Here is a 25129-nt window from a genome sequence, read left to right as displayed (position 1 = left end):
GAATGACTTTAACGTAAAGAGCATCAGTAGGAGATTCAGTGTCTGCATTAGCATTTCTTTATACATCTGACGTAGTGATGGGAGAAGGACGAGTGAGAGCAAAGATAATGCCTTAATGTTGGATTACGTAATGCATTGTCTCACTGCTGTGTTTTCAATGACTGATAAGGAGTAGTGATATAACCTTCGTCAACATGACAACATAACAACATAACAACAAGTGCTTTCCCTCTTTGTTGTCCCTGATAAATTAAGTTTTTTCCTAGCCTAATTTAATTCTTTCCTTACATAATTTTGTGCACAGAGTAGTGTGTTTCCACACATATTTGCTCAGCATAACTACTTTGACTTTGTGCAGACTCACATGTCAGGATGAAGCTTCAACTGATAATCGGTTTAGTTTATCATATTACTTCTTCTCTTTATAACAAGACAGAAAAGCTTCCGCTGGACGGCAGCGAGGGCAGAACCTGGATGGAAGAAGGCCAGTCTCAAACTCAGCTCACAGCTGTGGATGGTCCCGATGGAGCTGCGACAGACGACGGAGACCGTCCAGCATGGGATTCTAAGATCCAGTATGTGTTAGCCCAGGTGGGCTTCAGCGTGGGCTTAGGGAATGTGTGGAGGTTTCCATACCTCTGCCATCAAAATGGAGGAGGTGAGTGTTAAGAGAAGATAAACTCACAGGTTTAAGTGATTAACTTAGTAGCTGTTTTGGTGCCAAAGCGATGCAACACATGAAAAGAAATAAATACTTGAATGAAAGGGAATTTAATATAAATGAACTGCAGGACTTCCTAATACTATAAACAGATGGGTGACACATTGTGTTACAACTTGGTAATAAAGCAGTAATATTGGGGTAATAAGGTGGAAACGGGCTCAAATATGTTATTGCCACTAAATTACAAACACCAAAGTAATTATTTTGTATCAAAAGTATATATAGCTGCATAATATTACACTGAAACGTATACAATTGGGTAATAACAGACCAGAAACTAGGGGTAAAAACTTGGAAACAAATGTATGCATATGAGGTAAAACTAATTAATAATTAGCACAGTAATATATTAGTAACAATATGATATCCTGCTAGTAATAAAATGGTAAAATCTTCTTTTGAATTTTCATATGCATAACTGTTATTTATATTACAATACTGGAAAGTAAACAGTTTATATATAGCAATACAGGCTGAATGATGATCTAATGTCAAACCATAATTCACAAAGGATTTATTGATGAGCAAGACGCTGTTGCTTCGTAAACATGAACTAATCACACGATGAAGGGAAGCAAAAACAATAAATGGCTATACTTTAACATCCTGACCACATGGTAGTTCACCTAAGCTGTTTATACTAATAACAATGACTTAAAATGAATTTGAGTTTATTTTATTTATAATATATGTGAGGCTGATGTGTGGACTTTGTATTATTATTGACTCACTCAAGCTGTCTTAAGCTCCAAAACATGGGCTAGTGCCCTGATACATATTAAATTAATTGCTCTGTCAGTGATTACAAGGCATTCAACACCTGAAGTATCAAAGCAGCCCAAACCATGATGCTACCTCCACCATGCTTCAAAGTTGAGATGAGGATCAGTGTCAGTTTTCAGTGCTTTTTACCTCCAAAGAGTGCAAACAGTGTAAACCTTTGGTTTATCTATCTACACAACGTTGTCCCAGCAGTGCTGTAGTATATGGCTTTATGCATCATTATGCTGCTTTTTTGTATTTTTGATTTCTGAGATCCTGCGAATGTCACTGTGTGAAACTGACTTTTCTTTCTGGAGAAGAGTAGAATTCTAAACCATATTTTATTTAGAGCTTTACAACACATGTGTGCAGCATGTTTGGTTAGAACATGAGACTCCAAGCATCTTTTAGAGCGAGGTTACTGGCACATAAATTTGCTTTTTTTCCCAGCTTTAATAGCAAATTATGAGTTTGTGTTCAAAAAAAGTCAAGAACTGTTTTTTTTTTTTGGTGCTTAGTTAGATTGTGTTTGCCTGTAACATGTGCAAATGCAAAGTTTTTCCCTCCTGGAACTACAGGTGACTTTGGGTTTGCCTTTAATATATATGTCCTCCTTCGATCCTTCCAGGCGCCTTCATGCTGCTGTATGTTTTTCTTTTGGTGGTTGTGGGAGTTCCACTGTTTTTTATGGAGCTGGCTGCTGGCCAAAGCATTCGACAGGGCAGCATCGGTGTATGGAAGCACATCTCTCCAAAGCTGGGAGGGATCGGCTACTCCAGCTGCATGGTGAGCATTTTCTTTGTTTCTTTCTTTTTCTGTCTGAGACCTTTTTCTGTTTACGTTCATGTATCTGTGTATTCTGATAGAGCTGCTGTTGTTTGACAGCTGACTTGCTTTTTCCAAGTCTGGGTTTCAAAAGTAGCACCACGGTCAGTATTTTTAATCTCTTCACCTTCACTTATCTGGGCACAATCCTGCATCACGTGTCACCGCCTTTATCACCTTTCTGTAAACAACTCAGCCATGCTGGATGTGTGTGTATATACTCAGACACACCCATGCTGTAACATGAGAAAGGTAGTGTGCTGTACGTCTGTGCTGGCAGTTGGTTGCGTAACAAGTTGGGACAAACACAGAGTACCCAAGAACGTTTTTGTCCGTACACACAACAGAAATGTACGACTAGATAGCCTGTGCTTTTTATAAAACATGTTTATTTTTCTTTAAAGAGACCTAACCTCTGTTTGTCATAGTCAAGGTCAATGTCAAACCTTATGGCTACATTCCCTGGGTTAGCCATTACTTGTAGGCTACACATATAAAAGAAATCACAGCATTACACTGAAGCTGCAAACAATTTGCGGCATGCTTTAACTAATATCTCATAATACTGATTATTTATTGATATAAATGCTTTCTTCTTCCCCAGGTCTGTTTTTATGTGGCTTTGTACTATAACGTTATCATTGCATGGAGCCTGTTCTACATGGGTAACTCCTTTCAGTATCCTCTGCCATGGGAGAAGTGTCCAACGAATGTAACCTCCAATGACACAGGTAATCACATGACTGAGTGAAATGAAGTGATGCCTGATGAAGCCTACAGTGTTTTCTTTTCTCAATCAACAGTGAAAGAATGCGCAGGCAGCTCCCCGACGTCGTATTTCTGGTTTCGGAAAGCTCTTAACATCACAAATTCCATTGAAGAATCTGGAGAGTTTAACCCCATCATGACAGGCTGTTTATTGGCTGCTTGGGCAATTGTTTCCTTGGCAATGATAAAGGGCATCAAGTCTTCTGCAAAGGTACATGAACACCAGTCCCACCTTAACACATATAAAGTGTTAGTGTTAATGTTAGTGTTATCTCTCAGTTAAATATAAGCTGCAGCTCGCCCCTTTTCTGCCTCTCAGTTCAGATATTTACATTAGTACATTTCCATATATTCACTGTGCTTACTTGACAGCTTGTCTTAAATGTATTTGATGGAAATTAATAACTGCATTTTCAAATATTCTAAACTTTATGTGTATCTGACAATACTATAATCTTCTACAGTGATTATAACATTTTAGTACACATTAACACTAAGAAACAGACATGCAAAATCAGTGGCTGGGGAAAAGCTGCTGCTGTTAGCTAGCCATCTTAAACATGGACACCTGTGCTGACAACACATCTTCGAAAATGGGCAGAAACATTTTTAGCGGGATCTTCTCACAGTGGCTCAGCAGGATGGAGCAGGATGTCTGCAAATCGAAATGTTGGTAGCTCTTCCAGGCTTCATGTCAAGGTAATCTTGGCAGGATTATGAACCCAGAGTTGCTCCTGATGTATCTCTGTGAATGTTAGAAAAAGTTGCAGTAGGAGGCGCTTTGTGTGATCAACTTGGGTAGAAAGGTGCCATAAATGGCTAAGATGGCAACCACAGTTTTACATTTGGTTGTATAATCTTGAGCCAAATATTGCACTTACCCAGCAAATATGTTGACATTGGATAACTGTTGGCTGACAGGCTTTTCTCAGTGTCTAGTCATGGTGGAAAAATTGCTCCAAAATGAAAGCTGAACCTGCATCGTGGACGTTTACCGCAACAATGGTTCAAGTTACATCTTTAGGACTGCCTAGACAGCCTTAACTTTGCAGTAGTACCAAGTTTGTGTTCAAGAATTATTATCTACTTTCACTTTATAGAAGGAATAAAATAAACAAATTTAAAAAAGAAAACACAACTCTGCAGTGAGTCAAACTCACAACCCCCACATTTGATTCCTCCAGTTATCCCGTGAACAGCATTCCTGACTCTGATGCTGACATCATGAACAGAGAGGGAATAACTGTCCAATACTTTAAGTTCACCATGCAACAGATACACAAAATTTTTAAATAACTTAAAAGTATTGTTGTTTATTCATTTAACATAGGTCTCCTATAACTATGGTCATTGTTCATGGGAAGGTACTAACCACATACATGCTGTGTGATTGTCGGGCTTATTTCTAATATTGTGTTGTCCTTGCATTGCAATATAAAACACCTTGAAGCGACTGTTAATGTGAATAAATTTCTAAAAAATGAATATTAGTTTTTGGTTTTTTGCAATACTCTGATTTGTGTTTTCCACCTTGTAAGAGATGGACTGATGCAATCTTTACATGAAAACACCATAAACATCCTAACAAGTACGGTTTAGTTTTTTTGGTGCTGTACCATGACCATCATGTTTGCTGGGTATGCACTCGAATTACTAAGTTTAAAAATCAAAGTATGCAATTTGAAGAACTAGAGGCTTGGTGCTTGGCAGATAAACTGCTAAACTTTAATTTTTAATAGTGAATTGAGATTGAGAAAAGCAAATTATCACATTTTACAAAATGCTGCACTGTTGAAATCATTATCCATTTCTTTTTCCAATCTTAGGTGATGTACTTTTCCTCCATTTTTCCCTATGTGGTGCTTTTTATTTTCCTGATCAGAGGATTACTGTTGGACGGTGCCTTGGAAGGAATCACCTACATGTTTTATCCTAAGGTAAGCAATATTCTCTCTCTTGCTTTTTCTTGACTTCTTTTCTTTATTTTGATTTAACTAACAAAAGACAAACACCTCAGTGATTGCAAAAAAACCCATAATAAAACATTTTAAGCTTTGAAGAAAGAATGTAAACCTAAAGATGCTTTTATTTTGTCATATTTGCAGCTGGAGATCTGGGGTAACGTGCAGGTGTGGCGACAGGCTGCTACACAAGTGTTTTTCGCCCTGGGCCTGGGCTATGGTTCTGTTATCGCGTACTCCTCCTACAATCCAGTCCACAACAACTGCCACAGGGATGCGCTGATGGTCTCCTGCATCAACTTCATGACATCCGTGCTGGCCTCTCTAGTGGTTTTCGTCGTGCTCGGTTTCCGTGCCAAGAACATTGCACTACGCTGCGTGGCTGAGTACGTATGTGTGTGCATGATTGAAATGGTAATTCAAATCCAACTAGCGAGCACTTTTATATTGGCAAACTTTCATAACAATCTTAATGATACTAACCCCATGTTTGCCTACTGGTGGTGGTCAGAGGGCCCGGTGGCGCCAGTGTCCGGCAGCCTCGCCTCTGTCAGTGCGCCCCAGGGCAGCTGTGGCTACAATGTAGCTTGCCATCACCAGTGTGTGAATGTGTGTGTGAATGGGTGAATGACTGAATGTAGTGTGAAGCGCTTTGGGGTCCTTAGGGACTAAGTAAAGCGCTATACAAATGCAGGCCATTTACCATGGTGGACTGCTTGTTTGATTGCTTATCTTAGATTTATTTATTATTTTTGTATTTAACCTTTTCAGAAATCTCAGTGTATTAAACTCATTGGCGTCCAGTGGATCTAACCAGCACTGGTGGCCATGGTTCAACATGACAGATGTAAGCTCTGTGACTTTAGCTGAATACAGAGAGTGGTACCATCTCTACAGCTCCATGGTGGGTCCTAAAATCACCGATTGCAGTCTGGAGCAGGAGATGAATAAGGTAATCTTGAGATATTAACAACAGCAGCTTTGCTTCACAACATGATTAAAAACAAGCAACTTGAGGCACAAAGTTTAAAACGTCAACATGTCAAAGGTAAAAAAAAACAGATCTGACTTTTGCAGTAGTTTAAGGGATCTATGAAACTGGAACAAGTAGCGTGTAAACGGTAACAAGATGGGAATACACATCTATAAGCATGCGTGAAAATTAGGACAACAGCTGAGATTTCTTATGTATATATGTTCTGTATTATAATACATTTTAGGAAGAGGTATGTCCAATAATAAAGAGCAGTCACTGGTATTAAACCGAGTTTCTAATGTGCTGCTTCACTCATCCAGGATTACAAAGTGTTTTAAAGACAACTTTACTGCAGGTGCCCTACGAGGCACAAGATACTGGATCGGTTACAAAAATCAAAGTTGAACATTTCAGTAACAACTGTATGTAGGCGAGCGCCGATGTTCCCAGGACCTACGAGGAATCTGGGAGGTGCTATAAAATATCCAGCAGGCAAGACGATGAAAATGTATTGGACATTGTATCTTGCTGGTTTTCTAGGAAAAATGAAAGCAAGCTGTGATCGTGGAAAGAAAGGAGAAACTAAAGAAACAGGACAAGACATACAAAGAGTCATGTTATCTCACTGTGTTTATTTTATTTAAAAAGAAAAGAGCTATTCTCTGTGTTAAAGAGCATGTTATGCAAAAGGTGCGCAGGTAATTTACTGGTATAGGTTAGCTTTAGAAACAGCATCACAGTTAACACACATTTGTTGTCTGTTAGACTGAGTGGATCTGCTTTTTCCCACGTATTTCCACTATCTTACTATCTTCCCTTTGTGTGCGTTCAGGGTGTCGAAGGGACAGGCCTTGCATTCATAGCATTCACTGAGGTGATGGCCTTCTTCCCAGCCAGCCCCTTCTGGTCCACCCTGTTTTTCCTCATGCTGCTCAACCTGGGCCTCAGCACCATGTTTGGAACAATGCAGGGAATCCTCACACCTCTCATGGACAATTTCAGCCTCTTGGGGCGTCACCGAACCCTACTCACGGGTACTGAACATCAGTTGACATGTGTTCAAACTCAGCTGCTGTATTTTATTGTTATTTTTTTCTTAAATAAAACTACAGAAAAAACGAAAACGTGCATGATTCTCGTACTGCAGTGGTGCACTATGTGAGATAAATGTAGTCTGCATTGTCTTTGAAGGACCTTCAAATGTTTTCTGTCTTTTAGTGTCCAGCTGTGCTTTGGGGTTCATTATTGGATTACTGTTCACTCAGCGTTCTGGCAACTATTTTGTGACCATGTTTGATGACTACTCTGCAACCCTGCCTTTGGTCATTGTGGTCATTTTTGAAACCATTAGTGTGGCGTGGGTTTATGGAACAGATCGGTAAGCAACATTATCTTTGATTTTTACAGTTTTTTATGTCTTTATATGTTGGTTTGAAAAGATGCATTTTAAGAAAAGCATTTTGATTATTGCAGCTTTCTGGATGATATTGAAGTAATGCTCAGATGGCGCCCTCCGGTGGTGTACAAGTACCTTTGGAAATATGTGTGTTTGCTGGCGATGGTCAGTCTTCTGGCAGCCAGTTTGCTCCGCATGGTCTTCAAAGGGCCCACGTACACCGCCTGGAATCAAAGCACGGTGAGATGTTCGACTTCAACTTTCTATCAAATCACATGATTTTAAACTTCAAATAGCCAATTACTGTTTTAAAATATCAGGTGGTGTTTGCATAGCTCTTTTCTACTCTTAGCACTCATTGTGATTTTTAACACAAGCCTTATTCACCAAAACACTCACACTCATTCTGATGAATACATCAGGAGAAAGTCAGAATTCATTGTATTTGTCCTGAAGACTGGACAAACTGGGATCAAACATCCCACTCCACTTCTGTAGACAACCTCCTGACCCACAGTGTGTGTAACACATGCATATAGTGCTGGGCTTGCTGGAAGATGTTGTGGTTTTAGCACAGAGTGTCCAAAAAAGTAGAAAAGAAACTTTTTTGTATCAACTCTGATGATCTCCCAGACCTTCAGTGCAACCACAATCTCCATGTTTTGGATTCTCATTTCCTTTATTGTGATGCTCAACAAAAGGAAAGTGGCTAATTTATACTAATATTAGGAGATTCACTTGGCCAGACAATAATATTGACCTTAGGAATCCTGAACTGGAGTGTTTATATTTATTCTACATATGGCATTTTTGTGCAGTTTATTCAGGTTACGCAGGGAAGAACAAATACACTGATGATGTGGACGTCTGAAAAACTCATCTGACATTATAGCGTTAAACCTCATCATCACCTCTCCCTCTGCATCATATTGACTCCCTGTATGTTTAGGATTGTTGTCCTGCTTACTGGTGACATATTTCCCAGTAAGCGTTCATTCTGAAGCTTTCATTCGTAACGAAATCATCAGTAAACGAGAGCGTGTGGTTTCATTGGCACAGCTGTGCAGTGGTTATACTCACACCAAGATGAATCCAAATACTTATGTCTGGATTCATCTGCAGTGACATAGCACAACAATATCTCTGTATTTATTCTTCATAAAAATAGTGAATAGTCAGAATTTTGCAGCTATTCATTTGTTTCTAGAGAAAATCCTGTTAGCCATTTGTTGTAGCGTCAACCTGCTTCTCTGTTAACTGCACTTTTATGCTTTTGGTAACGACTTGCTTAACCATCTCTTATCTTTTTAATCTTATAGCTCCTTTAAAATCCCACAAGTAAAACATTTATCTAACAGCCAAAGGTAATTCTGCCGGTGTTCTGTGTCTCTCTCTTCAGGCTTCTGAGATGACTCTCGAGTACCCTGGCTGGGCCCTGGCTATGATCATCATGCTTATAGTATTTGCCAGCTTGCCTGTACCTGTCGGCTACATCTATTCCTTAGTGAAGAACCGCTGGGTCCGTAGCACTCCCTCCCAGGTTGAAGTCGGCCAGGAAATGCGTCGTGAGTTGTACACCAAGTGCAGCTCTACCGAGCAGCCAGATTCCCATTTCCATCCAGTCCACTTCGGGGAAGACGAGGTTCATCCCAGGCCTGCCTTCCTGTCGGTGGGCAACGAACATTACCGGCTCCTTTCCCAGGAGGAGGACGAGGAGGAGGAGGAACAAGACACGGGGGTGTGAGCATGGTGGTCAGAAGGAAGTTGTTTGAGAAAGGACAAAATACAAATAGAAAGAAAAGTACAAAGACAAAAAACTAAAGCAAGCAGAGCCATGAACAGTGTTATCCTTGGATTTTATGTCTTTATATTCAGTAAACCTTTGAAAAGTTGTTTTAACTATGTATTTATATTGTATCATCCTCCTAGTGCCTCCCTATATTTGTTTTCTGAACCAGCTTTGCTGTTCAGAAGATAGAAACAGTTGTACATAAACAATAAAACAATAAAGTTGTGTTTTTGAAAGGATTTAAAGCAGGAAACGTATGCAACATGCTGATGACAGTCACTACTTTCATGTCTGGTGAATGCAGCAGCTCATAAAAATGCTTATTGGATCTTTTTTTTAGCTGAAGGACTAATATGTATTTGCATGAAAACATTCTGCCTTGAGTAACTGTGGTGTGTGTGTGTGTGTGTGTGTGTGTGTGTGTGTGTGTGTGTGTGTGTGTGTGTGCTAGTCTTTGAATGTTTCTGTAATGATTTAGGCTGGTTTTGAAATGTGACAGGGTTTTTTCTTCTTTTTTTGGTTTTGGTTATTTTTGTATTTCTATCATTTTACCTCATAAGACCACAGCAATGTTTTTACATGTGTTCACAAAAAATGTGCAGTGTTGCAGTATTTTTACTGTATTTTAATAAACCTCTAGGTGGCAGCAGCCTGATTCTCTGCTCTATTATGATCCACAAACACTCATTTGTTTTGGTCAAGAAAAGAATACCTAAACATGGGTGGGTTGTAAATGGACTGGTTCTTATATAGCACTTTTTTACTCTGAGTACTCAAAGCACTTTACATAACTTGCCTCATTCATACAAGCACTTTTGTTTAGGTTTTTAATAGGGCCAATCCACAAATATTTTGCACACCTTCTTAGTAACATTTTTTGCCCTTTAACCTTGAAATGTTAAATATAATATTAAAATTTACAAATCTATCTATACTTCATATATGAACATACATCCAACACAAAAGCACTTAATTGTGGATCTATCAGTGTTATAAACTGACTTCATGTTGAACATAACAATCACAGGCATACAGACAAATTAAGATTAGAAGATGTTAACATGCTAGGTGGCATTTCTCCTGGACATGGATTCAGCCTTGTCCTAAACAAGGGTTCTTGAGCTTGAGGCTCCACCTTCAGTGTCTCCCTGTGGCGGTGACAAAAACCCCAGATGAACATGAATTCAGATTTTCATAGATTTTGGGACTAGGAACTTAATCCACGTGTGAGAAACCTGCTGAAAGACTACTGAAGTATCAGCCCTGCTACTTTTTTTTTTTTTTTTACACCACACACACAAAACAGAGAAGACATCATATTCCACCATCTTATTTATTCATGTTTTGCTGCACTATCGCTAAGGGCAACAGTGAGTATATCTACTGTTTGGAATAAGCATAAACGAAATCTTACCCAACTCGAGAGTCCATATCGACCAGATGCTTTCGATCCCTTTACAAGAAAGCCCGGAGCCTGAAAGGCCTACACCTGTCGGAGCGGAGGGGGCAGTGCAGTGAAGGAGGGATTTGTGCTCGATAGAGAGAGAGAGAGAGAGAGAGAGAGAGAGAGACGCGCGCTCGGGCAGGACAGGAGGGCGCGCGGGACATCAGCACACCGGCCGGGTCAAGGAGCTGCAAAGATGGAGATCCGACCAGACAGGTTTAAGGCGGTCGCGGGCAAAACTTTGGGGAAAATTCACAGGTACACTGATATTTCAAATCTTCCCAACTCACCCCGGATTTGTGCGCGTTTTTACGCTTTTTTTCTTGCAACACAGATCAGTGCTGTTGGTGGCGGTGCTGTTGGTGCACCCGTCATCTCTCTCTCCTCCAAGCAGTAATTTTTAACACTAAAAAAGTTGGTTCTTTATTTATTTTAATTGTAGAGGAATGTGTTGGGTTTAACCCTTCACAAAAAATAGCGACAGAAGTCCGCGTTTTGCGCAGTAGGGAGTTTTGATTGTCACAAGTGAGAGAAGTGTTTTATAACGGATGAAATCCATAATATTTTGAATAATTTGGTTTATTAGGAGGAAAAAACATGACACACTGTCGTCGCTGTAACAGAAGCCCATCACGGGTACTCCATAGTGTGACAGAAGTTGGCAGTGAAAGAAAACGAGTGTTTTTTCTTTCTTTCTTTCTTTTTTTGTGGTTTGATGCTTTATTGCATTTATGCTTTTTTATTGTTTGCGCTTTTGTTCGATGTTGTGAGATTCGATCCGGCTCAAAGTGGTGTTGGAGAGAAGAAGAAAGTCTGGTTACATAATGTTTCCGTGCGTTATTGGCACGACCTGGCTGAATGACAGCGCTGGCCAGATAAAACCGGAAAGTCTAAATCTTTAGTTTCCCGGTATAAACTACATTTCTTGCGCTCCAAATTGTTTTTGCCGTTTTTTTTTTGGTTTTTTTTTCAAATAATGTGACTTTTAAAAAAAATGATTAGCAGTGTTTTGTTTGTTTGATTGTCTTAAAGCGAAAGAAGGATTTCATTTGAATTGTTATGAAAACGTGTCTTGGATTATACTGAATGAATGGAATGAATAGAAACGACTGAACTATACGATGTGAATTTCTAAAGCTTTTTAATATTTCAGGCTGTGTTTTGAGTTTTGAGTGACAGAAATATAATCTGTTATTTTAATAATCACCTGCGTGATAAAAAACACAAAACCTTGTGGACACGTTTCCTTGAAACTGTTTCCCCCACCTACCTATTTTTTTCCTACCTGACAATACAAACCAAATGATTACTGATCGTTGCCATCAATTAAGAAAATTATATGTAGGCTAATTGAGACTGAAAATAATTGTTAGTTGCACCAATAAATAAGAAAGGTATAAAAAAGACAACTATGTCACTGCTGCAGCCTGTACCATACATAGTTTATGTCTTTGGAGGTGCATGCAGGTACTTTTTTTTTTTTTAAAGAAAAGAAAGCTTCATAATCCTCCCTGATTATGAACATTTCAAAGTGCTGCATATGTGTAGATAAAATACACATGAGTGTGAAAGTTGCTACACAGATTGATGTACTGACAATATTTCAGTTTAAAAAATAAATAAATAAAAAAAGGCAGATTAAAGACAATCATAGAACCTCATGCAATAACCATTGTTTTAAGCTTTGGCTCTCCCAGGATTTGAGGTAGCAACCAAACGTATAAATCCTGTCCTGAAATAGCCTGTTTTTCAGTCCAGCTGTCGAGCCATGCAAATCCCTAAACTCTCCCCTCCCACTCATTCCATCCCATGCAAGCCATGTCACTTCCTCCAGCCACTGCCTCCTCCTCCTCCTCCTTCCTCCACCTTCTTCCTCATCCTCCATCCATTGAGACACCAGCAACTTTCAGCCTACTGGGGTCTCTTAGATTAACACACACATGCCAGTCTCGTTTCTCTCTTACTGGTCCACACATGCGCATCACCACCACAGCTGATTCCATGAGAGATGTGATGTGTTGGATTGGATTCAGGTTGACTTTAGTGGGCGTTTCCTCAGCTTAGCGTGACCTCGTGGTTTTATACGGTCGCATGTGTCAAGTGCAGCCAAAGAATAAGAGAGCAGTGTGTTATGGTTTTGTGTATGCGTGTGTGTATATAAAGCTATGTGTGAATGCGTGGTGAAACTTGGGCATCCCTGCACTGTGTAAGCAGACGAGTGTGTCTGCGTGCAATCTCACCACCTCACAGACAAAACCGTGATCCCTCCTGATGAAAGCAGCCAGGAGTTCATCTATTATTTAAACATTTTCTCCATCAGAATGCATCTCCTGTTTCTATATTAAACTCCACTAGGTAAGCACAAACTTCAGCGCTGTAAGGTCACTCCACATCTCTGCTTACATTATTTGCTCTTTTATAACGTTTTCAGATGGATCTCCCAAATCTGGCTGTTCTCATAGCTCTGCATGAAATATAATCACACAACTGCTTCTTGGTTTTAATTTGGGTTGTGTGCAAAAGTTACTAATAGTACCCCAAAGACGCTATCATAAAAATGCCCCGCCTCGATTTATTAAAAGACTTTTAAATGCATCTGCAGGATTGTTTGGCTACACAATGAAAGGTTGTGCTGTACTACATGTGAGGCAATACAGAATATGACAGGTAATCCATTTTTAATCCATCTTACTTGCAGTGGAGTGCATTTTTCAGCTACTACAGTTCAGTGTCATTGCAGAAGAGCTCTGAATAAAATTTTCAAATAACAGTGAAGTGAAAAGATAATTATTTGATATGTTTGCTTGTGGTGAAGCACAGGGAGGAAAGCATGCCATCATTTAATCCCAGCGTTTAGCATTAGTTTTTGTATCATATGTAGGATGTCTTTGTCATGGATTTCCTGTTAGTCTTGATATCACTGTAAAGCTATGTCTAAGGAAAGAAGCAGGTTTAAGAGGTTCAAGCTTGAGCACAAAAGGCAAAATCTTACAAGACACCAAGTCCACATTTGAGACACTTCTATGTTTCCTATTCTTATCTTTTATCCGTTCATCTGTCTCTGTTGTTTTGTGTGGAACACGAGCACAGGTTTGTGAAACAGTCTTCACAGATGACCAGAGATTCATCTACAATAGCTGTGCCACTTTGGAGAGTCAGCTGCAACGACTCAGCATGCCTGGTTTTTGGCAGCGATGCTGTCCATGCTGTCGGTTTCAGCATTTAGTGTCTGCTTCACTTGTTCAGTTTGTGAAGAAATATTTTAATGTAAGCTAATACGTGGTTCGATTATCATATTACGGCCCCGTGCAGCTCATTGTTGAATTGTTGTTCTCTGGTGAACGTAGTGAGAAGTGTTGTGTGTGTGTTCGTTAGTGCGTGTGCAGACAGCACTCATACTGCGATCGAGTTATACTGTGTAAGTATTTAGATAATACGTCTATGAAGGTCACACGTGTAACTGTTAAACGTGTGTGTGTGTGTGTGTGTGTGTGTGTGTGTGTGTGTGTGTGTGTGTGTGTCAGCAGGAGAGAGAGAGAGAAAAAAGTGGTGCGACAGGATGGGAGGAGGGTGTCTCCCTGGGTGACACAGTCCCACCGAGACCCAATCTGTTCACTTCAGGGAGAGCGAGAGGCTCGCAAAGGATGGGAGAGGAGGGGGGCAACAACAAAATCACTATTAAAACTACAAAGTGCTCAGAGAAAAAGTAAAAATCAAATTTTTAAGCACTTTGCATGCTCCAAAATGCTGAAATGAGGCAAAAAAAAAAGAAGAAAAGGAAAAGAAAAGGAATAAAATCAAGGATCAATTCAAGCTCACAAATATGGAGAAATAACGACCAGGGTGTCTGGTGTTATATAATATTTTTACTCCCTCGCTGTCTCACTCTCAGTCTCGATCATCCTCATACGAGAGGATTACACCGAATACTCTGTGAATTGGTGATTTTAATACAGAGTCTAATAAAGGCCCCGAGTCACCTGAGAGTCGCTGTGATTTTATCAAAGCTGACAGAATATTACAGAATCAAAGAGTGTTTGCAAACACAGTTTAGCAACAACTGTGTTTTATTTTTATTTTGTTTTTAGGAGTTTCATATAACATTCTTAATATTTCTTGACATCAAAAATAATCAAATTTGTGTAACACCTTACACCAGTTAAACTCAGGAGGTACTGAAGTCTTCACGCTGGGGTTAAACAGGTTTTAGGACTCTGCTTCTTTTGTCTAGGGGAAAATCATGAGCTCGGTTTGAAGCGTGTGCCTCCACTGAGCCTGCTACTATTGTAATTATGATATTTCAGAAAGCCCCAGGTCGCAGGACTCCCGCCTGCTCATGCTCGCTTGCTCATTAATTGTTGACAGCTGAGACCAATCAGTGAGTGGAAGCTCGCAGTATTGTGAGCCTGTGTCTCCTCTTCAACACAGAGCTGGTAAATTTTACCAGTCAGCATGTTAAGAAGTAAGAAGTCTGTGTAAAAGAATCTTTTAAGTCTTTGCTTCTAAGCTGGAAATTCCCTCGCTTCAGCTTTGTACACGCACACAGGGGTGAGGCTGCCTTTTAGTGGAAAGCATCTGTAATTAACGACCATTTTTTGCTGTGGGGTAGCCTCGTTAGCTCTTAGCATATGGGCAGGTGTCAAGCTGCAATCTGTCTTGAGGTTTAATGAGGATCCTGCAGCCTTCACCAACTATGAGGGAGGAGCTCCACACAGGGGGACAAGTCAGCACATTTGTTTAGCAGCAGGAGCGTGAACAACTGATTCAACAAATTTATGTACGCGACTTTGCTTCTGTCGTGTGTCGCCCTTTTCAATGCTTCCAGGATTTGGTTGCAGTTTTTTATTTTCTTGTATTTGATCCACTGGGATTTAGACAGTAAATCACGTCCTTAGGTCAGGGCTCTTTGTGTGAAAGATCAGCAATGAACACATGATGGTCCCATTTCCAAGTCAGTCAGATGGGCCATTCTATAAAAATAGACTACTAACTAACAGGTGAGGCACAGCCTGAAATTTTGCTGCTTGACGCAAAAGCTGAAAAAAGGCTTTCTGAGTTACAGAAGGACTAAAAAACATGACCAGCATGAACTCAACAGCGTGCCGTGATAGAGGGAGAAACGTGCTGAATCGTGCCCAGCAGAGTCAGTCTGTCCATCCATATTCATTTCCGGAAGTAAATCATTTTTGTAATCCTAATCTTAGTGTAGTGACAGATTAAGAGGGAGGGAGGGAGATGGGATGCAGCCTCTCTAATCTCTCACAAATTCCATAAATGTTGCTTTCCATTGTGTTTTCTGTTATCTACTGAAGAGTAGAATATTTCTTTATGTAGGCAGTTTTAATTATAGTCGTAATTGCACTGACCTGTCTTCTTGTGTCGCATTTTAGTTTGTTTTTGACAGATTGCATGGATGCATATCGAGATTATACAGAGTGCGCTGTGTGCAAATGGGGGAGGGAGTGGAATTCACAGGCATAACTAAAAGAAATATAATGACAGCGGTGGATGACGATAGATGGATAAATGGTGGCGGATTGTGGTGTAAAAGCTGGAGTAAATAATTTATCTCCCTCAAAAAAAAAGGTCAATAATTAATCAGCATCAGAGGCTGACTTGTCTTGACTTTGCACACTTGCTTTCTAACCTTGTGTAAGCCCCGAACACCGATGAAACGCTTTCTTTAAAACACAACCATCGTCACCTCGCCAATCTGACCCGCATGTTGATTGTGCCTTTTTCTGTGCACGATTCTCCAGCTCACTGGCTAACTGGATCACCTCAATGGAAAGTGGATTGCTGACACATGAGTGTGCTCTGCTGCGAACTCAGATATAACACACAGTGAACACTGATATATACATTCACTGAAAAAAATGGTGCCACTTTGTCTAATGTATATCTGTAGGTGTTGTTTACTTAAATCTGATGGAAGTGTGTGTTTTTGTTGTGAGTATGGAGGTTGTAATACACAAATGGCTGCTGTATGACTTCTGTCTGGGGGGACGCTCGACATGTTGTTTTACAAAAATGGTCACACAAACTGAACAGTAGCCTGGAAAACAAACAGATCACCTCACATGGGCTAAAACCAAGCAGTTAAAAAACAAACAAACACATTTTAGACACTTTTGCTTAAATAGGTTTGCTTAAATTTTCATTACACCCCTGTCTTTGCAGCTCAGTAAATTGTAACTCCTTAAAAGCTGATTTTCTACAAAAGTTCCTTTTTGTTAAGCAGATTCTGTTGAATGATGTCATAAAAAGTGAAGGCATTTAGTGGTGAGGACACTATCAGAGTGAGAGGACTAGCAGCACCAGTAGGTTCCTTGGATCCTGAAGCAGAGACGACGCGGCTGTCGTAGCTCCTCGGCTTGTGACAGCTGCTTCCACACACTGGGACGCGCTGAGTCAGGCGTGACCCCGGTGTGGAGCATGATGTCAGCCTGGAGGAGTGCGTTTGTAGGAGGAAAGGGAGAGAGAGTGCAAAATCTTTGCAGTTTAAAACATGCATGAAGAAAAGATGCAAACTCTTTGTCACGGGCTCAAAATAATCTGGTAACTCCAGGTGATGTCAGCATGGAAGCTGGAGACTGAACCTTTCATAGCTCCTTTCTAAAGGAAGCTTTTTTTTTTGCTGTTTTACTTGGATTTGTTAGATCAGATCATCTGTGAGACTAGGTATAAAGATCAGCGTTTAAAGATCAAAAGGCATCGAATTCATTGCAACACATTATAATACACAGAATTTTGTCTTTTGCATCATTTTGTTCACTTCTACCCCAAAAGCTTGACATATTTTTCTGTCTCCCATCAGGCTGATTGAGAAACGGCAGCCAAATGGAGAAACTATTGAGCTGTCGGCGGAGGGTCGTCCTGAGCTGGTGGAGGAGAAGGAGCTGCCTGTGGTGGACTGCACCTGCTTCGGCCTGCCCCGGCGGTACATCATCGCCATCCTGTCTGGCCTGGGCTTCTGCATCTCCTTTGGCATCAGGTGCAACCTGGGTGTGGCCATTGTAAGCATGGTCAATGATCATACTGTCTACAAAGGCAACAAGGAAGTACTTGTGGTGAGTAGCAGAAGAGAAATGAAAAGCTTTTATAGACCTACTTTATGAATTTGATATTAAACCACATCTGCAATAATTGTGTTGGAACACAGGCAACATGTAGTATTTTCACAGTACCAATCAAAGTTATGTCTTTTTCTATGGGATCACTTTACATCTTCATTTGGAATTTATCTAGTGGTTTATATTAATCACAGTATGCAGTGTGTTGTGTTGAGGCTATCCCTTTTACAATGTAGTTGGTTGGAGAATAATAAAATGTTGTAATTTTGTAACTTTTTAAATGACTTAATAAGTCATAATAAGTAGTGTCATGTATTAGACTCTTAGACTATTCTAGGGCATGCTTTAAACTGGGGTGTAAAGCTGAAAAGTTATATAAGGCATCTTTAGATGGGACATTGAGCGTTTTGATGTTGGCGTCATCTTCACTGCTGATAAACAAACTTTACTTAAAAAATTTTTGTGCCACCTTGCCTTGACTGTGGTTCAGGAGTTAGAGCAGTTCATTTACGACTCGAAAGGTTGTGAGTTGATTCCCCAGCTACTCAGGTCTGCACGTCGAAGTATCCTTGAGCAAGACTGAACCACTGGTTCTTTTTAATGTATATAGCAGGGACAGCCAACTGCTGGGCTTTGTGGTTGGGGATGATGGACCAGAGTTGCCCTTGACCTTAAGTTTTTAAGGTAATCTCCTATGTTTTGAAGTGAGCTAAAGTCATGTAAATTTTTTTCTTCTCTCCAGGCTGCACAGTTCACCTGGGATCCAGAGACAGTGGGGATGATTCACGGCTCCTTCTTCTGGGGCTACATCGTCACACAAATCCCGGGTGGCTTTATATGTCAAAAATTTGCAGCAAACAGGTTAATATCTCCACATTTATGGTGTCAAATCTGTAATCAGAACAGTAAGAGGCAAAGCAGCTGAACCAGCATTCATAGAAAATGCCAGTCCTTTGTTACTATGTATTGGGGGGTTTTCATGTTCTGATGCCAGTGTTACTGTCCTTTGTGTTTTTAAGAGTGTTCGGCTTTGCCATCGTGGCCACATCCACGCTCAACATGCTGATTCCATCTGCCGCTCGCTGCCATTACAGCTGCGTCATACTTGTCAGGATATGCCAGGGCCTTGTAGAGGTAAATATGAGTTTTTGTCCACATCTGGACTCTGTGTAGGACTGTTCCCACATGCACAGGTGTTTCCCTGACCGTATTCTGTCCTTTAGGGCGTATCATACCCAGCCTGCCATGGGATCTGGGCCAAGTGGGCGCCTCCTCTTGAGCGAAGTCGATTAGCCACAACAGCTTTTTGTGGTAATGTCAGCTTCCTGTCTCCTCACAGATCAGTATCTCCAATGTCTGCACAGGTTCTGTGGGTTTGAAGACAAGTTTGTGATGACACTGGTAGAAGTTCATCCAACGTTTAAGAGTTTAAAAAGACTATGAGTGCATCTAAAACATGTTGAGTGCAAGAAAGAAAGATATAAAGAGGGTTTGTGCCTTCTTTGTGTGTGTGTGTCTTCACAGGATCCTATGCTGGGGCTGTGGTGGCCATGCCTTTAGCTGGGATACTGGTGCAATACACTGGGTGGCCTTCTGTATTTTATGTCTATGGTTAGTACCCTCATCCACAAATATGTGTTATGTTACTTTTATTACTATGTTCCTCACCAAGAGTGCTCATGCACGTTTTCCTAGATGTCCACTATTTGATTCTCTTTAAATTTCCACAACTCCTTTTCATTCTCCTTCTCTCTATTTTCTTAAACTTTCTCTTCTATGTCTGTGTCTTTCTTTCTCTCTCTCCCTCTCCCAGGCAGCTTTGGGATATTCTGGTATTTGTTTTGGATTCTGGTGTCATACGAGAGTCCTGCAGCCCATCCCACCATCTCACCAGAAGAGAGGAAATACATTGAAGATGCGATCGGAGAGTCTGCATCATTTCTCAATCCCCTTCAAGTACGTGTATTTAGACCCATGCACTCGGCTGAGTCTGCAGTTCTTAATTGGTGGAGTTGGTGCATATCATTAATATCTTATTACTTTTTGTGGTAGAAATTTAAAACCCCGTGGAGACACTTCTTCACCTCCATGCCAGTCTATGCCATTATTGTGGCCAACTTCTGCAGGAGCTGGACCTTCTACCTGCTGCTCATCAGCCAGCCAGCCTACTTTGAAGAAGTCTTTGGCTTTGAGATCAGCAAGGTGAGTTAGCATGGCATCCAAGCTGTAGGGTCCAAGAATGTAAAACTGTAATTTTCCCACTTGGTCAGAACAAATTTGAACCTCCCATCATCCTCCCTTCATTTTCCCCCCAAAAACACAATTTTTGTCTTTTTCGCACACATGTGCGTCTGCCTCTCCTATACATGACTTTCAGGTGGGCATAGTGTCAGCTTTGCCCCATCTGGTGATGACAATCATCGTGCCTATTGGGGGCCAGTTGGCTGACTACCTGAGAACCCACAACCTGATGTCCACCACCAACGTCAGGAAGCTCATGAACTGTGGAGGTGAGGCTGTCAAACATAAGAGCGTGGCTTATGGTGTATAAGCAGAAACTGGATAACTCTATTCAGCTCTGGTAAACCGTCTTAGTTGGCCAACACAGCCTATTAAATGGGTATGACAGCACCATTGGTCTCTGAGACCACAACTGTCATCTGACACTCCTCCCAGAGCACTGAGGTCTACGAACCAACTGCTCTTAAAGATCTTTAGACCACGGCTCAGAAAATCGACAAATTATTATTTCACTAAAACTTCATCCTATCATCAGCTGGAAATTATGATAGCATTTCATTTTTGCTGCAGAAATGGCTGCAAAAAATTAAACAATTATTGCAGTACTTTCCATAATATTCTGACACATCACAGTGATTAAAGCTAAATTAGAAGCATTGCAAAAATAAATAAATAAATGTGTAAAGATGAACTTATTAATGATGCTGCAGTTCTCCTGAAATTAAACATATGAAACTATGCTGTCAGTTGTGGGGCTTTTGCAGCTTGCAATTAGAATATTTAAAGCACAGCAGCTGCCAGCATTAGAAGCAAATTAATATTTTAGCACAACTTAAAGGTCATATCAGCGTGTGCATAAACACGTGTACAGCTTCAAACACTGAAAATTACGGCATATCGGCACTGCCTTGACCGTTACAACAGGGTTTGTTATTAGCGTTCGTAATTCCTTTGTGTTGATGTGGATTTCTTTGGAATTTCCGCAGGTTTTGGGATGGAAGCCACCCTCCTGCTGGTGGTGGGCTACTCTCACACAAAGGGTATTGCCATCTCCTTCTTGGTCCTGGCGGTGGGATTCAGTGGATTTGCTATCTCAGGTAATCTATGTTCCAAACATATAAGGTGAAAACCTGACCTGTCGTGTTACTGTTGCTACATGAAGGTGATATTAAGGTTTTAATGAGAGACAATGGAATTTTAAGTATTGCTTTAAATGTGAGCAGGACAGCAGTAAATCAAATGTTTTGGATAGTTATAAGTGAGGAGGAGACTGGAAAGCAGGGACAAAGAGAACAGGGCAGACACACTGCAAAGGACCAAGGGTCAGAATCGAACCGAGGCCTCGCGGGGTGTGATAACCCGCTCAACCACTGAGCTAAACTAGTTCCCGTTAAAGTTTTAACTTAAAAGTATGAAAATGACACATTTTCTACTTTCTACATTTTCCCAAATGTTTCCAACAATATTTAAAAACAAAGAAATCTGCACAATGGTTTATTTAAGTTTGTTGTGTGTCATCTCCCTTTTAGTCGTCCCAGCCATTGTTTTATAGTCACAGCACCTGGGCACTTTGCAGTCATAGAGTCAACCACAAGCTCCTCTGCATACCAAAGTATACAGAGTGAAATTTGGGGCCATCTGTTTGATAGATGAAGCTTGGCTAAAATTGTGTCATGCAACAGGACAATGAACTCAAGCACAACAGAAAATCTGCAACAAAATGGCTGAAAAAGAAAGAAAGAAATGTGCTTGAATGGTTCAGTCAAAGTCCACGCCTCAACCTGAAAGCATTGTTGTGGTGAGACATTAGGAGAGGTGTGTATGAATCAGCTGATGCAAATCATAATTAACTTTGTAAAGTTGTAAAGAATAGTGGGCCAAAATTCCTCCACATTGATGTGAGTGACTGATGAAGTCATAAGAAAATTGTTATTTCAGGTTATTGCTTCTGAAGGTTGTTCAACAAGCTACTGATGGAGTTTTTCCACAGTATTTTAAAATCCTGTTAAAAACGTTCCAATTTACATGACTGTAAATGAATTAGCCATACTAGTTAGCTAGGGTACAGGGAAGGGTATTTGTGTAATGGTAAATTTACCAATCAAAATTAATGAGTTTTGACAGTTTGATTACAATAAAGCTACATAATGAGAATAAAACTTGACATGGATAGGACTTTAAAATATGACCTAATTTGCAAACATGAGTCTGTTAATAAGCTGTAATGTTTTCATTGGCAGCATAGACTGTATATAAAAGATGGACATAACTGCCGTGGCATCCCCAGTTGGTTTGTGGATGACAAGCTGTGCCCGCTACTCCCTGGAAATGGCTTCATATTTCACACACAGGCAGATATTAGATCGTTATCTTGTAAAACTGTTTGAAGTGAACGTTGTTAAGATGAAAATGTGTTTAATATATACAGGATATCATTTTTTCTATTCCCTAAGTGTAAAAATCACTCTTTGTTTTTGCTCTTTCACTCAGGGTTTAATGTCAATCACTTGGACATCGCGCCTCGATATGCCAGCATACTGATGGGCATTTCAAACGGAGTGGGAACATTATCTGGAATGGTGTGTCCTCTCATAGTTGGTGCCATGACCAAACACAAGGTGACTCATTCACGTGTATCAACAAAGCTGACCACAAAGCTCATGATATTTAATGAATAAAGACACACTAGGGAGACTTGTTCTTGGTCTTTCTTGTGCTAAAATAGCTTTTGAATCATTTCAGACGCGTGAGGAGTGGCAGTACGTCTTCCTTATAGCCTCACTTGTTCATTATGGAGGAGTGGTTTTCTATGGTAGGACTTTGGCTCTACAGTTTTGCAAGGCATCTTCAAAATAGTGCAGTTTCATTGCTGATCTGTTTTTTTTTTTTTTCACTAGGAATCTTTGCATCAGGAGAAAAGCAGCCTTGGGCAGACATAGAGGACACAAGTGAGGAAAAGTGCGGTATAATTGATGAGGATGAACTGGCCAATGAAACAGAAGAGATGTACCGCGGAGGGGGGCAGTACGGAGCCATAAGCCAATCAGGGGCTGGTTTCAACGGCGGAGGAGGAGGAGGAGGAGCAGGGGCAGGATGGGTGACAGACTGGGATAAGTCTGAGGAGTATGTGCAGCCGCCCGGATATAACTCCTACATGTACGGGGGAGAAGTGGAGAAGGAGCTCACATAGAAGACTGATGTGACACAAGTTTTAAAAAAATAATATTAACAAGATAAAAAAAATGAAAGAGGAAGGGTGTTTCTGGAGAACGACTGCAAGAGAGTCACTGAACAGACCTGCTGTGTGCTTCTTAAAATTTATAACAGCACATATCAAAAGAGTGGATCCGATTCATTCCACTGTAGGTGTGTGTGTGTGTGTGTGTGTGTGTGTGTGCATGCGCGCGCAAGCATCTGCATGCAGAGTGCTAAATATACACAAACAGATTTCATTTTCATCAGAACTCATCTTACATCCCGATCCTGATGCTCATTGTGATTGGTCAGGAGTTCTGTATCCGCAACTAGGAGATCTTGTGTGTGTATGTGTGCGTGTGTGTGTGTGTGTGTGTGTGTGTGTGTGTGTGTGTGTGAGAGAGAGAGAGTTGTGTGCTTTTGCCTGTATAGCAACTTGCTGAAGCCACTGGGATTGTGTTGTTTTTAATTTTTTATGTGTGAGTCATGCATTTACTTTTATTTTGCTGGGAAAGCACCTTCAGAGCCTCAGTTTTAAAAACCTCACACTTCCAAATCCAAGCTCTCAAAGCTCCCAGATAAACTAAACAGACGCCACCAGCCACGGCACCACTGAGTTTAACTTTCAAACTTCCTAATCAAAGTGAAAAGAAAAAAGGTGCTTAGGTGTTGCAAAGTCATACATACATGTGTGTAAAGCTGTCAAACTTCCCTTCACCTGTGTGCTTGACTTCGCCGCCTACAGTGTCTCACTGCATCTCACATCCAGCCAGACTTACAGGTCACAGTCGCCAGTAATCATCTGAAAATTCCCACTTTCCATTCAGTGTGTATAGTTGTTCCTCAGCTTGGAACATAGTTGTAACACTCCTAGGCCTCGTAGCGCTTTCTGTTTATGCCTTTTCTTGTTTCACTGGCGGCTTCTCCCTCCATCTTTCCTCTCTGTCTTATTCTTTCTCTCAACATCAGTCATGTTTGTGTGGGTAAATCCAAGCTTTTCAGATCAACTGTGTGTGTGTGTGTGTGTGTGTGTGTGTGTGTGTGTGTGTGACAGCAAGTGTGCCGTTGTGTTGGGTGCAGGTGCTGAAACGTTGTGCAGTGAGCATATTTAATGGACACAGTGGTGCAGTACTGTGCCAGCCCTCTTATTTTTCCCTTTTACACACAAACACACACAGGGGGGCTAATTTCATGCGAGTGCACAGTGAATCGTGCACTCGTGGGCGAAAATTATTAGAGAATGTGTGAAGTTCAGCTTCACTTATATCCTGTAAGAGTAGAGAACCTCAGCTTCCTGCCTGTCAAGCGCACTGGCATCTGGGAAATGGAGTACAGTCACATACAGGCGAGGTAATCTGTAGTAGTATTGGACTTATGTACACACAGACACACACACAACTCACACATCTGTTCGTGCTGACAGACAGTACATCTGCTGATGGTACTCAGTGGGTCACGTTTGCGAGATAAAACTGCAGTGCTGGAATGTTTAAAAAGCACGTGTTTGATTCACTTGGGGGTTTAGTTTTTAAATGTGTTGCTATGTCGAATAATTGCAAGAAAAAAGTGCAAAAGGTCAATTGCCATTTTTTGAGAGAAAAGTCTTAAAGACGTGAATGATGATAACTGTGAACAAGTTCATTTTGTGTGTGTTGTATCAGTGTATCTTTGATCTGCTTTCTTCTTCTTTGTCTCAGTTTATGGCTGCTCCAATGTTTTCCTTCCCATCCTCGATGAAATGTGTGGTTGTCTGGTGGGAATTGGTGTAAAAAAAAAATTGAAAAAGACGAGAAAAGATCCGTATTTAAAAATGCAAATATATGGAAAATATTTTATGTATAAAAGTGTACATGTGAGATAACCTTGTGTATAATAAAATTCAAGCAATTTAAGATGATGTCACTATTTCAGCGCAATTGTGTCATCAGGATTTTATCACCTACAGCATGATGACGCATTAAAATGGTGTTGGTTT

At 40.6% G+C, this 25129-nt stretch overlaps 2 protein-coding genes and 1 long non-coding RNA gene across 9 annotated transcripts in view; 2 read left to right on the top strand and 1 right to left on the bottom strand.

Moving 5' to 3' along the window:
* slc6a16a (solute carrier family 6 member 16a) overlaps positions 1 to 9847 on the top strand; it is a 13439-nt gene extending 3592 nt beyond the window's left edge. For 2 of the 3 annotated variants that reach the window (XM_005468330.4, XM_005468331.4), the window contains exons 2-12: positions 433 to 658; positions 2115 to 2272; positions 2916 to 3042; positions 3115 to 3290; positions 4906 to 5016; positions 5185 to 5426; positions 5812 to 5992; positions 6849 to 7050; positions 7235 to 7394; positions 7490 to 7652; positions 8812 to 9847. In XM_005468330.4, the coding sequence (XP_005468387.1) occupies positions 433 to 658; positions 2115 to 2272; positions 2916 to 3042; positions 3115 to 3290; positions 4906 to 5016; positions 5185 to 5426; positions 5812 to 5992; positions 6849 to 7050; positions 7235 to 7394; positions 7490 to 7652; positions 8812 to 9156 (2091 nt within the window). In that variant the 3' untranslated portion in view covers positions 9157 to 9847. The remainder of the gene's footprint in view (positions 1 to 432; positions 659 to 2114; positions 2273 to 2915; positions 3043 to 3114; positions 3291 to 4905; positions 5017 to 5184; positions 5427 to 5811; positions 5993 to 6848; positions 7051 to 7234; positions 7395 to 7489; positions 7653 to 8811) is intronic. The other variant, XM_005468332.4, reaches the window with a different exon arrangement.
* LOC112846787 (uncharacterized) lies at positions 3219 to 10751 on the bottom strand. Of its 4 annotated transcripts, XR_003219945.1 has the most exons (6): positions 10616 to 10748; positions 8894 to 9105; positions 7548 to 7636; positions 3961 to 4055; positions 3707 to 3824; positions 3219 to 3311 (listed from the first exon to the last, which is right to left on the bottom strand). It is a non-coding gene; the product is annotated as an uncharacterized LOC112846787 (long non-coding RNA). The 4 variants fall into 4 exon arrangements; XR_003219944.1 differs by lacking the exon at positions 3219 to 3311 and having other exon boundaries at positions 3377 to 3824; XR_003219943.1 differs by lacking the exons at positions 3219 to 3311; positions 3961 to 4055 and having other exon boundaries at positions 3377 to 3824.
* Positions 10750 to 25129, top strand: slc17a7a (solute carrier family 17 member 7a). Of its 2 annotated transcripts, none has more exons than XM_003453971.5 (13): positions 10750 to 10903; positions 17463 to 17715; positions 18461 to 18579; positions 18738 to 18852; positions 18942 to 19029; positions 19243 to 19329; positions 19532 to 19674; positions 19771 to 19920; positions 20096 to 20228; positions 20946 to 21056; positions 22450 to 22577; positions 22702 to 22771; positions 22857 to 25129. In XM_003453971.5, exons 1-13 carry the CDS (start codon positions 10842 to 10844, stop codon positions 23147 to 23149), a joined length of 1752 nt encoding a protein of 583 aa, XP_003454019.1. In that variant the 5' UTR covers positions 10750 to 10841; the 3' UTR covers positions 23150 to 25129. The 2 variants fall into 2 exon arrangements, with proteins under 2 accessions (XP_003454019.1, XP_019213638.1); XM_019358093.2 differs by lacking the exon at positions 10750 to 10903 and adding an exon at positions 15369 to 15642.

The sequence above is a fragment of the Oreochromis niloticus genome, linkage group LG4 (genome assembly GCF_001858045.2).
Source record: "Oreochromis niloticus isolate F11D_XX linkage group LG4, O_niloticus_UMD_NMBU, whole genome shotgun sequence".
Classification (NCBI taxonomy): domain Eukaryota; kingdom Metazoa; phylum Chordata; class Actinopteri; order Cichliformes; family Cichlidae; genus Oreochromis; species Oreochromis niloticus.
This window is presented reverse-complemented; position numbering and strand designations above follow the sequence as displayed.